Genomic DNA, 13207 nt, shown 5'->3' on the forward strand with positions numbered 1-13207 from the left:
AAGGCACAAGTCAGGAGCGTGATGGAATACTCCCTACTTGCCTGGATGTGTGCAGCTCCAGCAACACTTAAGAATCTTGACACCACCCAGCACCAAGTGAGCCTGCTTGATTGGCACTATAGCCACAAGCATCCACTCCCTCCACTACTGACGCTCAGTAGCAGCAGTGTGTACCATCTACAAGATGCACTGCAGAAATTCACCAAAAATCCTCAGACACCACCATCCAAACCCACAACCACTTCAATATAGAAGGAAAAGGACAGCAGATATATGGGAACACCAACCATGCAAGTTTCCCTCCAAGCTACTCACCATCCTGACTTGGAAACATATCACTGTTCTTTCATTGTCGTTGGTCAAAATCATGGAATTCACTCCCTAAGGACATTGTGGGTTATCAACAGCGTGTAGACTGCAGCAGTTCAAGAAGGCAGCTCACCACCACCTTCTCAAGGGGCAACTAGGGACAGGCAATAAATGCTGGCCCAGCCAGCGACGCTTACATCCCACAAATAAATAAAGAAAGGACAGCAAACAAACCCTGGTTCTACAACGAAGCAACATCGTGCATACTAAAGTAAGGGTTCCACCTGCTGAACTAAATGCATGTTAAACAGCTTAAATAGCATTCTGTAGATAGCTAAATGATGACTTAATAAATTGATCAAATTAAAGATCTGCAGTCATGCCATATATAATTGTGAATAGTGGTGGCTGTTAAAATAACTAATGAAGGGTCATGACATTCATGACAATGGCAAACACAGCGTGTAAATGCAAAAGGCAAGTTTGAGCATTCCTAACTAACTTTAGCCAGATGTGCTAGATACATTGGTATCCTCTATCCTCTGTGCCAAGAGATTGCTTGCTGAAATCCCATCCATTTTTTATTATAATGTAGTCTCATATCACACCTTTATTTTAAACAATGTGAAGAAGATGAGCCAGTAAACCTTTCTCAAATTTCCCTATCTTCAATCAGGATTGAATCCCAATTGATCATCACCAGACCAGGAGGTAAAACTGTTTTTGAAACAGTATCCCACTAACTGTTCACCACTAACCTTTTGCCTCTTGCTTGCCAGAAGCACTAACTTATTAGTGAAAATATTGTTTGTTTTTGCAGATGTACAATAATTTCCCAAAGATCATGGATTTCCTGCCTGGGTCTCATCACAAGATACTCCAAAACATGGCAGACTTGAAAACCTTTGTGAATCAAATGATCCAAAGCCACAGAGGAAGTTTACAGAAAGATTTCCCCAGGGATTACATCGACAGTTTCCTTATTAAGATGGATGAGGTATTGAAAGTACTTTCAAATCTGAATCTGTATGTTTCCAATTTTTGTGTCTTGTCTCCTGCCAGTAAGACATGGTTTTCCTGGACGCTGATCTGGTGAATCCAACAGGCTTAAAGTTAGGTTATTACCAGCTAAACAAAACAGGCCACATTTTGGAAACTTGTCATTAATACTCCACTGGCATTATATATAAGCAGCTAAAAAAGTTCAATTTGCATAAAGGCACAATTTGTCTTTGACAAACATTAACAGTAACTAAGGCCTTTTAAGCTTTTGAAGTAAATTTGATATGCTTTCCTTCAGGAGAAACACAAACCTGACTCAGAATTCATTGATGAGAATTTATTGATGTCAGTGATAAATTTATTTCTGGCTGGAACTGAATCAACCAGCACAACACTGCAATGGGCTATCCAGATTCTGGTGAAATTTCCACATATTCAGGGTAAGCAGTATTATTTGAAAATAATTCATGGATTTTCACTGTATTTTACTGTAAAATGCAAGTGGCAATCGTTCAATTCAAATCATTTAATTCAGTTTAATTCAAGCAGCCCTGAGATGCGGCCTGGTCCAAACTGTAAGTTCAGTGTCTGTATCTGTGTTTAAAGTTTCCTCCCTGCAGCATTTCAGTGCTGGGTGCACTCTGCAATGCAGCTCTGAGCTTCTGAAGCATCTTGACAGTGGATCAGAGAGGTACTATGAGGATGCTGAAGAATTGGCAAGTATTAGATGCCAATGTATGTGGACAAAGGGAGCATGCAACTTCAACTGTTAACGTAATCCGGCACCATTTTGAACAGCTTAAGCATTACAAGGTATAACTGAGAGTCTATCTTTGTTCTGTTGCCTCTGCCGTGAGTTCTCAGCCAGCTTACTAATGACACCTGTGCCGCCACCCTCCTCCATTGTCACACTGCCACCTGCACCAGATCAATCAATGCATGAATCGCCATTCTTTAGATACTATCTCAGCTGGCTTGCTCGCCCACCTAGCACTTGCCTGCTTAGCATTTACCTGTATATTTGCACCATCCATGAATTGCCTTGCTTTCTTTTCTGTGTCAATTAGTAACAACCTGGTAACTTTGTCTTGCTGGTCAGCAGTTCTTGGTCAAGGATGGGGTGAGGTGGGGTGGAATACGTTGCTGTACCACAACTTCCTATGTAAATCTTACACCTACGCCATGTGCCAGCAGTGTTTACACAAACATATAGCAGCCCAGGAGTGGGTCACATCAGTCCAATAGCTTCATAGTAGCTAGACCACGGGGTCTGGCCAATACAGTTTGGGATATGTCACAAGTTTGGATGCTTCTTGACTGAGGCTGTCAGGTCAGTTTGTTCAAGGAGGTCAGTCCATCATAGGGGGTAGGAATAAAGTTTGCGTAAAGATTTCTATCCTGGGTGCTGGTTGCCATAGTTGTGGATATGTTTGCCGAGCTGAGAAGTTGATTTACAAATGTCTTGTTCCCTGTCTAAGTGACACCTTCGGTGCTTTTGAGCCTCCTGTGAAGTGGTGCTGTACTGTGTCTTCTGGAATTCATTTGGTTCCGTTCCTGCTGCTTCCAGTTGCTGGTTCTGGTAGTTCATTGTAGTGGTCAGTATATTGGGTCTAGGTCGGTGTGTTTGTTGATGGGAATCCTTGGATGCGTGCCACGCCTCTACAAATTCTCTGGCTGTCCTCTGTTTAGCTTGTCCTTCTGATCATTATGTTGTCCCAGTTAAATTTGTGGTCCTTGTCATGTATGTATGTGTCTGGCTACTAGAGATTGCTGGTCATGGCGTTTAGTGGCTAGTTGGTGTTTGTGGATGTAGACTGCTAGCTTTCTGCCTGTTTGTTCTATATAGTATTTTGTGCAGACTTTGCATGGAATCTTGTAAATTACATATGGGTATAGGGTCTTTTGTTCTGGTGAGTTGCTGTCTGAGCGTGGGTGTCGGTTTATGGGCTGTCATGAATTCAAGTGGTGGAGAGGTGTGGCTGTTAGTTCTGAGATGTTTTTTATATAAGGTAGCATGGCTAGTGTGTTGGGTCGTGGCATGTTCTTGTTGCATTGTTTGTCTGCTAGGCATCTGCAGATGAAGTTGCAGGAATATCTGTTCTTGGGAAATAAGGCAGGACAAGTGACTGAGGTGCCAGTTGGGGCTAGTGACCATTATTCTATTAGTTTTAAAATAATAATGGAAAAGGATAGACATGATCTAACAGTTAAAGTTCTAAATTGGAGGAAGGCCAATTTTGATGACATTAGGCAAAGACTTTCAGAAGTGGTTTGGGGGGGGACAGATGTTCACAGGTAAAGGGATGGCTGCAAAATGGAAAGCCTTCAAAAATGAGTTAGAGTCCAGAGACAGTATGTTCCTGTTAGGGTAAATGGCAAGGCTGGTAGGTGTAGGGAATACTGACGATTAGAGAAATTGAGGTTTTGGTCAAGAAAAAGAAGGCAGCATATGTCAGGTTTAGACAGCAGAGAGTGAGTGAATCCTTAGAAGAGTTGAGTTTTTTGAAGAAGTAACAAAGAAGATTGATGAGGGCAGAGCAGTAGATGTGATCTATAAGGACTTCAGTAAGGTGTTCGACAAGGTTCCCCATGGGAGACTGATTAGCAAGGTTAGATCTCATGGAATACAAGGAGAACTAGCCATTTGGATACAGAACTGACTCAAAGGTAGAAGACAGAGGGTGGTGGTGGAGGTTTGTTTTTCAGACTGGAGGCCTGTGACCAGTGGAGTGCCACAAGGATCGATGCTGGGCCCACTACTTTTTGTGATTTACATAAATAATTTGGATGTGAGCATAAGAGGTACAGCTAGTAAGTTTGCAGATGACACCAACTAGCCACAAGGATCGGTGCTGGGCCCTTTACTTTTTGTGATTTACATAAATGATTTGGATGACACCAAAAGTGGACAGCGAAGAGGGTTACCTCAGATTACAACAGGATCTGGACCAGATGGGCCAATGGGCTGAGAAGTGGCCGATGGAGTTTAATTCAGATAAATGCGAGGTGCTGCATTTTGGGAAAACAAATCTTAGCAGGACTTATACACTTAATGGTAAGGTCATAGGGAGTGTTGCTGAACAAAGAGACCTTGGAATGCAGGTTCATAGCTCCTTGAAAGTGGAGTCGCAGGTAGATAGGATAGTGAAGAAGGCGTTTGGTATGCTTTCCTTTATTGGTCAGAGTATTGAGTATAGGAGTTGAGAGGTCATGTTGCGACTGTACAGGTCATTGGTTAGGCCATTGTTGGAATATTGCGTGCAATTCTGGTTTCCTTCCGATCGGAAAGATGTTGTGAAACTTGAAAGGGTTCAGAAAAGATTTACAACGATGTTGCCACGGTTGAAGGATTTGAGCTACAGGGAGAGGCTGAACAGGCTGGGGTTATTTTCCCTGGAGCGCCGGAGGCTGAGGGGTGACATTATAGAGGTTTACAAAATTATGAGGGGGGCATGGATAGGATAAATAGACAAAGTCTTTTCCCTGGGGTTGGGGAGTCCAGAACTAGAGGGCATAGGTTTAGGGTGAGAGGGGAAAGATATAAAAGATACCTAAGGGGCAACTTTTTCACGCAGAGGGTGGTACATGTATGGAATGAGCTGTCAGAGGATGTGGTGGAGGCTGGTACAGTTGCAACATTTAAAAGGGATTTGGATGGGTATATGAATAGGAAGGGTTTGGAGGGATATGGGCTGGGTGCTGGCAGGTGGGATTAGATTGGGTTGGGATATCTGGTCAGCATGGACGGGTCGGACCGAAGGATCTGTTTCCATGCTGTACATCTGACTCTATGACTCTAAGTATACGTAAGAGGGGAATCAGGACGGCAAAAAGGAGACATGAGATAGCTTTAGCAAATAGGGTTAAAGAGAATCCAAAGGGATTTATAAATACATTAAGGACAAAAGGAGAGAATGGGGACCCTCAAAGATCAACAAGGCCACGTATATGTAAAACCGCAGGAGAAGGGGATGATGCTAAATGAGTATTTTGCAACAGTTTTCACTGTGGAGAAGGATATGGAAGATACAGAATGTGGTGAAAAAAACAGTGACATCTTGAAAAATGTCCATATTACAGAAGAGGTGGTGCTGGGTATCTTAAAATGCATAAAGGTGGATAAAGCCCCAGGACCTGATCAGGTGTACCCTAATACCCTGTGGGAAGCTAGGGAAGTGTTTGCTGGACCACTTGCTGAGATATTTGTATCTTCGATAGACCCAGGTGAGGTTGGCTAACATGGTACCACAATTCAAGAAAGGTGGTAAGGAAGAGCTAGAGAACTATAGACCGGTGAGCCTGACATCGGTGGTGGGCAGGTTGTTGGAGGGAAATCGGAAGGGACAGCATTTACATGTATTTGGAAGGGCATGGACTGATTAGGGATAGTTAACACAGCTTTGTGTGTGGGAAATTGTGTCTCACTAACTTAATTTTTTTGAAGAAATAACAAAGAGGATTGATGAGGGCAGAATGATGGGTGTGATCTTGATGGACTTCCATAATGCGTTTGACAAGTTCCTCATGATAGACTGGTTAGCAAAGTTAGATCACATGGAATACAGAGAGAACTTGCTATGTGGATACAGGATTGGTTCTAAGGTAGAAGACAGAGGGTGGTGGTGGAGGGTTGCTTTTCAGACTGGAGGCCTTTGCCCAGAGGTGTGCCACAAGGATCAGTGATGAGTCCACTGCTTTTTGTCATTTATATAAATGATTTGGATGTGAACTTAGGAGATATGGTTAGTAAGTTTGCAGATGACACTAAAATTGGAGGCGTAATGGACAGTGAAGAAGTACCTCAGGGTACTTTGCATTCTTTGATCAGATGGGCCAATGGGCTAAGGAGTGGCAGATGGAGTTTAATTTAGATATGTGTGAGATACTGCATTTTGGAAAGGCAAATCAGGGCAGGACTTATATACTTAATGGTAAGGTCCTGGGGAGTGTTGCTAAACAAAGAGTGCTTGGAGTGCAGGTTCATAGTTCCTTGAAAGTGGAGTTGTAGGTAGATAGGATAGTGAAGAAGGCATTTGGTATGTTTATTGGCCTTTATTGGTTAGAGAGTTGAGTTTAAGAGATGGGAGGACATGTTGCGGTTGTACAGGAAATTGGTGAAGGCACTATTGGAATACTGCATGCAATTCTGGTCTCCCTACTGTAGGAAGGGTGTTGTGAAACTTGAAAGGTTCAGAAAAGATTTAAAAGGATTTTGCCAGGGTTGGGCGACTTGAGATATAGGAAGAGGTTGAATAAACTGGGCCTATTTTCTCTGAGTGGAGGGGTGACCTTCTCTAAGTTTATAAAATCATGAGGGGCATGGACAAAATGAATAGACAAGGCCTTTTCCCCAGGAAGGCGAGAGACCAAAACTAGAGGGTATAGGTTAAAGGTGTGAGGGGAAAGATTTAAAAGGGACCTAAGGGAAACCTTTTCATACAGAAGGTGGTGTGTGTGTGTGGCATGAGCTGCCACTGGAAGTCGTGGAGGCTTGTACAATTACAACGTTTAAAGGCATCTGGATGGATGTATGAATAGGAAGGGTTTAGAGGAATAATGGGTCAAATGCTGGCAAATGGGACTAGGTTAATTTAGGATATGTGGCCGGCATGGATGATTGGACCAAAGGGTCTGTTTCTGTTCTGTACATTTCTATGACTCTTTAACTCCAAGTGATACCTTATGTAAAGGTACACTGTCACCAAAGTGCCTCCCATTGTTCTTTTCCCTCCCATTATGTCTTGCTGTTGACCCATGTTCTGCAGCTGGAATGGATGCAGCTCTGCTCAGCAGTTGAGCCTGTTCACCCTGGAGGTTTGGTCGGGCAACCCCAGAGGTTTTTGTGTTAGGTCTCCCCATACATGCTGAGGAGGTGCAGATGGATGCTCCCCATCTTCTACTTTCAAGAGTTGGAGAGGGACAAGCACAGTGGTATACAGCCTGGCCACCTCTGGAGTGTCTGAGAGGAGACTTTTGAGAAGTTTGTGTGTAATTCTTCCTCTAGCATGAGTGCCTTCTTGCACCTCTCAGTCCTTGTAAGGAAGAACCACTGAAGTGCAAATCAGGGTCTCTGTCCTCCTGTCTCAATGTTTCCTGTCTTGAGGACCAAAGGCCAAGGTTATTGAATGCAAGTTTGTGCATTTTTGCAATAGATTTTCAGGGTGTCCAAGGCAACCCCTACTTCAAGAGATTCATACAATTGCATGCCAGAGACTGCGAGATGTCAATGGCATAGTATCATTCCTGCTGACTCTGGGTTATGAAGGCCATTGCCTCCCAGATACCCATCTGCCACTCCTGTTCTTTCCTGTACATATCACTAAAATCTTTGATTGCTAACACCACAAAATCCTCTGCCTAGGGTTGAGCAGGTGTGTAATCCTCAAGTGTAAGCATCCTGGGGCATTTCTTCCTTGGCCAGCTGCAGAGCTGTTGCAGTTAGGTGCTCACCAACTTGTGCTCCCAAACCTTCTCAGCATAACATTTCCATCAAGGTATCATATTTGAGCTGGTGAGGGTTGCAGGCTACAGCCTTACTGATGTTTCCTCTGAGGCCTCGGTGCTGTCTTCCTCAGAGACCAAGGAGGTGGCTTCTGATAGAATCAGCTATTTCTTCATTGAGGTTGTACTTTCTACTGATACCTGCTTGACACAAGATTGAAAAAGCCAGCAGAAATGGTGTACAATGAAGGAGACAGTGGGGTTATCATGAGCATTCCTGTGTTATGAAGAATGGTACTTTTTTGGTTGGTGGGACATTGATGATTTAGCATCCATACTGGAGCGATCTGGACTTCTCTGAGAGATAGAAATCTCTCCACAGTGAGTGAGGAACCTGTCTGACCTCTGTCTGCTCTACTGTCTTCTCCTGGAATGAGAGCAAGTGGGTGGCATGGCTGTTAGGTACTTATGCGGGTAGTCAAAAAACGGTAAGGTATCCTGGGCACTGAGTAGGCATTGGAGCTACCATGCAGGGTAAGATTTATTTTTGGGTGGGGGGGGGGGGAGGAGGAGGAGAAGGGAAGCAATAACAAATGAGGGAACATGTTAAAGTCAAAGCAATTGCCTTAGTGAGAAGCGGTACAATAGCAGAGATAGAGAGAAAATGAAGTGACAGAGAGAAGAATGTGACACTTACTCTGACAGAGGGGAACAGGTTACTGACCTTCATGTGATACTGCTGGCCACTCCTCCAGACCTTAGATTCCTCACAACTCAGGTCCTGACCTCAGTCCAGACTGTCAGGGTCTGGTATTGTGGCATCCTCTTCCAGTCCTCTGGGAAGAGGACACCCTTCTCAGATGTATTCTCTCCTGTTTTTGTTTTGAGAGGTTTGAGACAGAGGTGCAGAACTTCCTGGTCTATGGCTATACAATAAACAGCTTGTAAGGCCTTGGGACTTCTTTAAAAGTTGGAACTCTAGAAGCAGAATGAATGGGTGGAGTCAGGCTCCCACAGAACCAGGGTTTTTAGTTTAGCTTTCAGTTGTTGGGGTTTTGAGACAATCTGTTTTGCTGACTTTACCAAGGGTATGTTTGTGGGATGTTGCTATATTGGAACAGTTGCTGTTTAGAAGTTAGATAATCTATTATTTTGTTAAGTTTTCCAATAGGGTTAAAGTTATACCAATTATTCCTTCTTTTGTTTGTATTTTAACTGTTAGGTAAGAATAAAGTGTGTTTTGCTTAAAGCTGACTAGTGTCACCAATCAAATTACATCTGGAACACAACACCTTACACTTGTCTTTAAATAAGATAAAAGTTAGGATCTTGACTATCTCCGTGATATCTTTGAAGGGGGTTTAGTCTGGTCCAGAACATCAGGATCACCCCATCTATCAGGATCTTCTGTTGCCAGTCAGAGAATCATGCCACAAAGTTTCAAGTCAGATGAGACTCCTGATGTTAAATCTCCAGAAACTCTTCCAGCTGTTCCCTCAAACCAAATTTTCAAACAATAATGAAATATTATAAATCTTCATCATATTTCACCTTAAATCAGTACAGATACTTAGCCTTTTGATCCTCCCTTCTTGTAAAAACTTTGAAAAGAAAAGCTTAGTGGACTTAGTCTTGGACTGAAGTCAATGGCTAAACCCATAGTTTTCTTTTTACATAAAGAAAAGCAAACTAGCTTGCAAACAATCAATATTTGTGATTGGATGAGACTATTCTGTGAAATAGGAGTGAAATACTGCAATTTAGACCAATCTATGAAGTGTTACAGAAGACTGAAGTTGGAGGTGCTTGTAAGCTAAATACATTTTTCTAAAATAGATTGTTAAATTACATTTCCGCACAGAGAAAATCTATCAAGAGATTTGTGAGATGATTGGATCCTATCGAAGACCTGCTATTGAAGATCGAGCAAAAATGCCTTACACAGATGCTGTCATTCATGAGGTTCAGCGATACATCGACCTTGTTCCTATGAATATTCCACATATGGCGACAAAAGATGTAGAATTCAGAGGATACCTGATTCCTAAGGTCAGAATCAAACCCATATAATGACATTCCTGGTTGTATGATACCTTTGGCTGTTAAACCATCATATAAGAAATTACTTCAGAAATTTAGTGACAATGTGCACATCATTCTGCACCAGCCTCACAAAAACACACAAGGTGAGTGACTGGTTCCTCTGTTTTCATTGCCTGAGGTTGAAATGAACCATTGATAACAACAAAGTGATCCAAAGTAAGAGATATTTGACGATGGTTGAAATTCTCATCATCATTAGCACTTTAAAATATCATTCTATATGGGGCTTAAACTGAATATTGATGTAAATTCTTGATGTATTGTCTGATCTTATAATGATTCCATTTTAGGGCACTTTTGTGATTACTGTACTTTCCTCCGCTCTGAAAGCCACCAGCCAGTGGGAGACTCCAGACTCCTTTAATCCAAATCACTTCCTTGATGAAAATGGATGCTTCAAACAAAGTGAAAGTTTTATGGCATTCTCTGCAGGTACAGTCTCCTCTCTTTTGCAGAATGATGTCTGTGCTGTTCCCTGACTGATTTCCCTCTACTCCTTGGACTGGTTGCATTACATCTGCAGAAATGACTGTGGCGTGGACTGTAGTGCAACAAATCTTTGACCTTGACTGTCCCTACAGGACAACATCATGTTCAAACCACTGGACTGATATTGGACAATGCCCTTTGCTTACTTTGTTGGTTTTCCTGACTGAAGGCTTCCTTGGTTGTGTGAAATTTTGGGATTCCCCCCTGCTTAGACTTTGAGACATGGCCATTTGGCTGAAGCATGTGCAAAGTGTTTGCTGTTGTACACTGCTGGCACATCGTGCAGGTATGAGATTGATACAACATGAAACTATACAGTAACATGTCCAAGCTGTTACTGATGATTGCTGGCAACCATGACAAGCTGCCTAGCTTTGCATCCGCACAAAAGTGGCAATGCTACACAGAAATATGAACCTCTAAGCTCTGGCTGAGGGGGTCAAAGTGCAAAAAGGCAAGCTAAGGCAATGTTCGGTGCTTACACTTGTTGGCCCGAAGGGCCTGTTTCCACACTGTAAGTAATCTAATCTAATCTAATCATACAAGTAGGTGCAAAATGAGATCCACCTTGGTCCATTTTGCAGGGTTGGTGCCTGTCCCAGCTTAAAGTGTCCTGCCAGCAGCATTACAATAAAAGGTGCCAAAATGCCTTAGAAAGCAAGGAGGTGCAGATCCACATTGTGAGTCAGAAATGAGACATGGTGGTACAGTGAGGTATATGTCCCATGCCAATTTCCATGGATGGGGTGCATGTGGTCATTGCCCATGAAGAACGCCCAAAGATGTTGGTAACTGCTTTCCAAAGTGAAGACCTGGAGTCATCACGGACCCATTTTGACTTTAGTGTCAGAAATTGTCTCCACCTAGTTTCTATTTTGTTAGGTGGCAGAATGGGAAACTGCATCTGAAGTCAATGAGATTCAGTAATAATATATATCCAAATAGGCATCTTGTCACTCACTAGTGAGGTTCTCATCTCACTGAAAACTTGTTTGGAGAATCTTTTATTTCTCAACATCAAGAATCTCATTTCTGCCTATCTCTCTATTTTTCCAACTGACTTATCAATGCCCATGTTTTTCAGGGGAATATTTGCCCATTAACTTTGTTTCTCAATTCACAGATGCTGCCAGACCTGCTGAATTTCTCAACACTTTCTGCTTTTATTTATTAAACATTCATTTATGTACAAAGAATTATGCTGACAACAAATTTATGATTGCCAGTTGGGCTAACAGTGTGGCGCACTTGCATCTAATGGAAACTATATATGTTAATACACAAGGGCCCTGTAGCAACAGAAATTACATATGTTAATGCACAAGGGCCCTGTAGCTCAATAAAGTAGTTGACAGCCATTTTCTGCCTTGACTAAGCAGTCAATTTGCTTGGTTTAAAATTTAACAAAGCTTGGCAATTAACTATCAATCATTATTACACCATACTTTTTTTTAAACAAAGCATCTACCAATCTCAGTCAACTTTGCAACCAATCAGCAGTCTCCTTGGCAATCAATCAGCAATCTTCTCTCAAAGTATAAATGTTGTTTTCTGTTCACTTTGGTAATTCTTACATATTGTCCTGATGAGCACGAGATGAAAATCTAACAATTTTTTTTGCAATAGTCAAAGATGTAAGTGTAATGCAAAAAGGTAGAGTTCAGATAGGAGATCAGCTATGATCTTACTGACAGGTAGAACAAGCCAGAAGGACAAAATGTCCATATCCAGCTCCTATTTTTTATGTTCCTACATAACTATTGTCAAGCAACTTATTGTTGCTAACTGGAATGTTTGATGCTAATACTATTGATCTCACTTTGTTGAGTACAAAATCTCAAGTGGAGAAGTCGAAGAAATAAATCCAACACAATTTTCATGATTGTAACTGATTGGTAGTGGAATGCTGCAAGCAGAATTTAAAGTTTTTTTTCAATACTATCTCTGTTTTGCAGGAAAGAGAATGTGTCTAGGAGCATCCTTGGCTCGGATGGAACTCTTTCTTTTTTTGACCACTCTGTTGCAGAACTTTGTCTTCAACTCTATTACTGATCACGAGGATATTGACATATCACCAGCTACTAGTGGGATCCTGGTTAAACCCCATGTGTACAAATTCTGTGCCATTTCTCGTTAAATAAACTAGGATCTTGATAAATAATTTTAACAGATGACACCAGGAAAAGATGATTCACAAACCTAAGTTTAGAATCACAAGAGCAGTATATTTTGCGTAAAGGAATATTTTTGAGTGCCACGGATCAGTACCTTGTAATGGTGAATATTGTTTTTAAGCAGCCTGTAAATAAAAATAGATGAGAAGTGGTTTTGTTATTGTGTTCCTTTTAATTATTTTTCAATCATCTTTTGAGTTTTGCTGCTAGCACAACTGAATTCATAATTCATGTTTATTTAATCCTGATTTAATTTTTCTAATATCATTACCACCTGCACCTCATCCTCCATCTTCCTTAAACATTGAATGAGTCCAAATCTTCAGTACCTTTTAGTTGGCTGGATAGTTGGTTTGCAATGCAGAATGACACCAAAAGTGTGGGTTCAATTCCTGCACTGGATGAGGTTACCATGAAGCACTTTAAAAATTTCAAAACTATACTTGCTTCATCAAAAATATCTTTGTAGTTCGGTTCTTCTTCTCAGCCTCTCCTCTCACCTGAGGCATGATGACCCTCAGGTTAAATCACCACCAGATGTCTCTCTCTCTCTAATGAAAGAGCAGCCCTATGGTCTGGGTGACTTTACCTTTGCTCAAAATAACAGACTTTAGTCACTCAGAAATTATAACTTGACACTTTTTTTTCTAGCTATTTTCTGAAAAATAAATTTTGCCACTTTTAAAATG

At 41.7% G+C, this 13207-nt stretch overlaps 1 protein-coding gene across 1 annotated transcript in view; it reads left to right on the forward strand.

The window, feature by feature from the left end:
• Positions 1–12693, forward strand: part of LOC122542683 — a 66507-nt gene extending 53814 nt beyond the window's left edge. The window contains exons 14-18 of the mRNA XM_043680660.1: positions 1130–1306; positions 1610–1751; positions 9614–9801; positions 10146–10287; positions 12300–12693. Of these exons, the coding sequence (XP_043536595.1) occupies positions 1130–1306; positions 1610–1751; positions 9614–9801; positions 10146–10287; positions 12300–12481 (831 nt within the window). The 3' untranslated portion in view covers positions 12482–12693. The remainder of the gene's footprint in view (positions 1–1129; positions 1307–1609; positions 1752–9613; positions 9802–10145; positions 10288–12299) is intronic.
• The last annotated feature ends 514 nt before the right edge of the window (positions 12694–13207 follow it).

The sequence above is a fragment of the Chiloscyllium plagiosum genome, chromosome 41 (assembly GCF_004010195.1).
Source record: "Chiloscyllium plagiosum isolate BGI_BamShark_2017 chromosome 41, ASM401019v2, whole genome shotgun sequence".
In the NCBI taxonomy this organism is placed as follows: domain Eukaryota; kingdom Metazoa; phylum Chordata; class Chondrichthyes; order Orectolobiformes; family Hemiscylliidae; genus Chiloscyllium; species Chiloscyllium plagiosum.